Source organism: Condylura cristata, unplaced genomic scaffold (assembly GCF_000260355.1).
Source record: "Condylura cristata isolate star-nosed mole 26May11 unplaced genomic scaffold, ConCri1.0 scaffold00027, whole genome shotgun sequence".
Taxonomy (NCBI): Eukaryota; Metazoa; Chordata; class Mammalia; order Eulipotyphla; family Talpidae; genus Condylura; species Condylura cristata.
In genome coordinates, this window is record NW_004567128.1 from 1064952 (window position 1) to 1067268 (window position 2317).

General features: G+C 52.9%; 1 protein-coding gene across 1 annotated transcript in view; it reads right to left on the reverse strand.

The window, feature by feature from the left end:
• The window catches only part of ANOS1 (anosmin 1), a 51595-nt gene that overhangs the window by 24672 nt on the left and 24606 nt on the right, over nt 1–2317 (reverse strand). Inside the window, exon 4 of the mRNA XM_012730233.1 lies at nt 726–788. Coding sequence (XP_012585687.1) covers nt 726–788 — 63 coding nt within the window. The remainder of the gene's footprint in view (nt 1–725; nt 789–2317) is intronic.

Genomic DNA, 2317 nt, shown 5'->3' on the forward strand with positions numbered 1-2317 from the left:
CGTTCGCACTCTGTTGGCTTCGTCTCATGTTCATTACCGATGGACTTTCCACCCCCTGGGCGAGCTCCCTGCTGCTTGTTTTCAAAGCCTTCTCTGTCCTTGCCTGACCCTTTTGGACCCATCGGACATTCATCTACAGTCTTTGCCCGTCGTTATCAACTCAACTCTCTATTGCATTTACACTTGTTCTTCTATTGTTTCTCCAGGCACCCTCTACTGTGTTAATCTTGTTTTTCTACATCTTCTAGGCTTTGTTCATCATTATCAACTCATTTTTTCTCTTGTTTTTTCCATGCACACTCCCTTGGGTTTAGCTTGTTTTTCTACTGTTTTTCCATGCACACTCCATTGGGTTTACCTTGTTTTTCTATTGTTTCTCCATGAACACCCGATTGGCTTTATTTCGTTTTTCCACGTCGCACTGAATGCCACGGGTACAGAGGGCGTGGCTGGATCCCCGCAGAAGAGGCCCTGTGCCCGCTCCCTGGGAGAGAGGCTGGGAAGACCTGACATACGGCGCCCTGTGGCGGACAGGGAGGGAAGTCGGGGTGGCGAGAGTGGGCCCCAGGCTCCTGGTCTTCGAAGAGTAGCTGAGAGCTGCTCTGTCTCTCACACACACACGCACACAGAACGAGGCTGAGCTCCCCACGCTACACGAGAATACAGGTGCCCTTTAAACCAACGGCCCCCCAGGTCAGCGCCGACGGCCCCCCGGGGCTGCTCACCTCACAGAGGCTCGGACACTGCAACTTGTGAAGGTCCCAGAAGTCCTTGCACGGCTCCAGGCACTGCGGGAGATGGACAGCAGGCACGGTTAATGCACGGGGCGTCACTCGGAGCAGGGAGATGCAGGTCGGGGTGCCGCTGCACGCCCCTGCATGAAAGAGACCCCCTCCACCAAGGTGCCGCAGGGGCGCAGAGGAAGGGGAGCCCCTTCTGCCGTGCCGGTAGGGGTGGGAAGTGGGCAGCCGCTTTGGGTCTCAGGAAGCGACACAATTCCCTGCAGGGCCTCTTCTGGGCCTCTGTCCAGCATGGGAGCTGTCGGCTCAGAAATTATAACCCGGTGGAAAGCTGTTTGGGGTTCCTCAGACTGCTAAAGATGGAGCTTCCACAGCACCCGGCCATCCCACTCCTCGGGTCCTACCCGAAGGACACAAAAACACGGATTCAAAAAGACACCTGCACCCCCATGTGTATTGCTGCTCTGTTTACAATAGGGAAAGACGTGGAAACCACCCAAATGCCCCCACCATATATATATATATGGTGGAATATTACGCAGCCATCAAAAAGGATAAGGTCAGGCCTTTGGCAGCCACATGGATGGAGTTGGACGGGATCGTGCTGAGTGAAATAAGGCAGAAAGAAAAGTGAAAATGCCAGATGGTCTCACTCATAGCAGGAGCATCAGGGACCGGGGTGGCGGGCAATAATTATAATGAGCAACTATATACCAGAGACATGTTATGGGGGTGGGGTGGGGGATGGGGTCAAAAATGGTGGTGGGGGTAGTGCACCGGACTACGGTGATGACACAGAGTAATCTTGTGAAGGGAAGCCCACGGGGATGACAACTGAGATGGAAAAGGGCACAAAATAATCTAAAAAAAGAATCTCGGGCTGCACCCCATGGCTATTGCTGCTTTATTTACAATAGGAAAGACGTGAGATCAATTCAAATGCCCCAAAATGGATGACGGGATTAAAAAGAGGTGGTCCGTATACACAGTGGAACATTATGCAGCCGTGAAAAGGATAAACGCGTGCCTTGCGCAGTGGCATGGATGGAGCTGGGAGGGGTCGTGCTGAGAGATGAGCCGGAGAGAAAAGGGAAAATACCGGATGGTTTCAGTCATGGCAGGAGCATAATGGACCAGGGGGGAAATAACAATAATAATAATGAACAACTATAGACCAGAGACATTTTACGAGGTTGGGGTGGGCAATGGGATCAAAAACAGTGGGGTGGGTGGGGGTAAGAGTACACACGGCACTGTGATGACGGCACACGGGTGATCTGGTGACGGGAAGCCCCCGGGCGTCACCGCTGAGAAGGAGAAAGGCCCAGAGTGATGGAAAAATAAACTATTCTATGAAATTACAAAAAAATCAAGGGCTGGCCCCCGAGAGCCTATTAAACAAAATAAAAGACTGTCCGGTTGGCCAAATGCCCACAAGCACATCACTGGGTTAAATAGAGGTGGTCCCTGTACGCGGTGGAATATTACGCAGCCATGAAAAAGGTAATACCCCTGGGATGCGGGGGGCAAGTACCTGGCAGCCACAGGCGGCCTCGGGTCAGCCCCGCCAGGGGGGA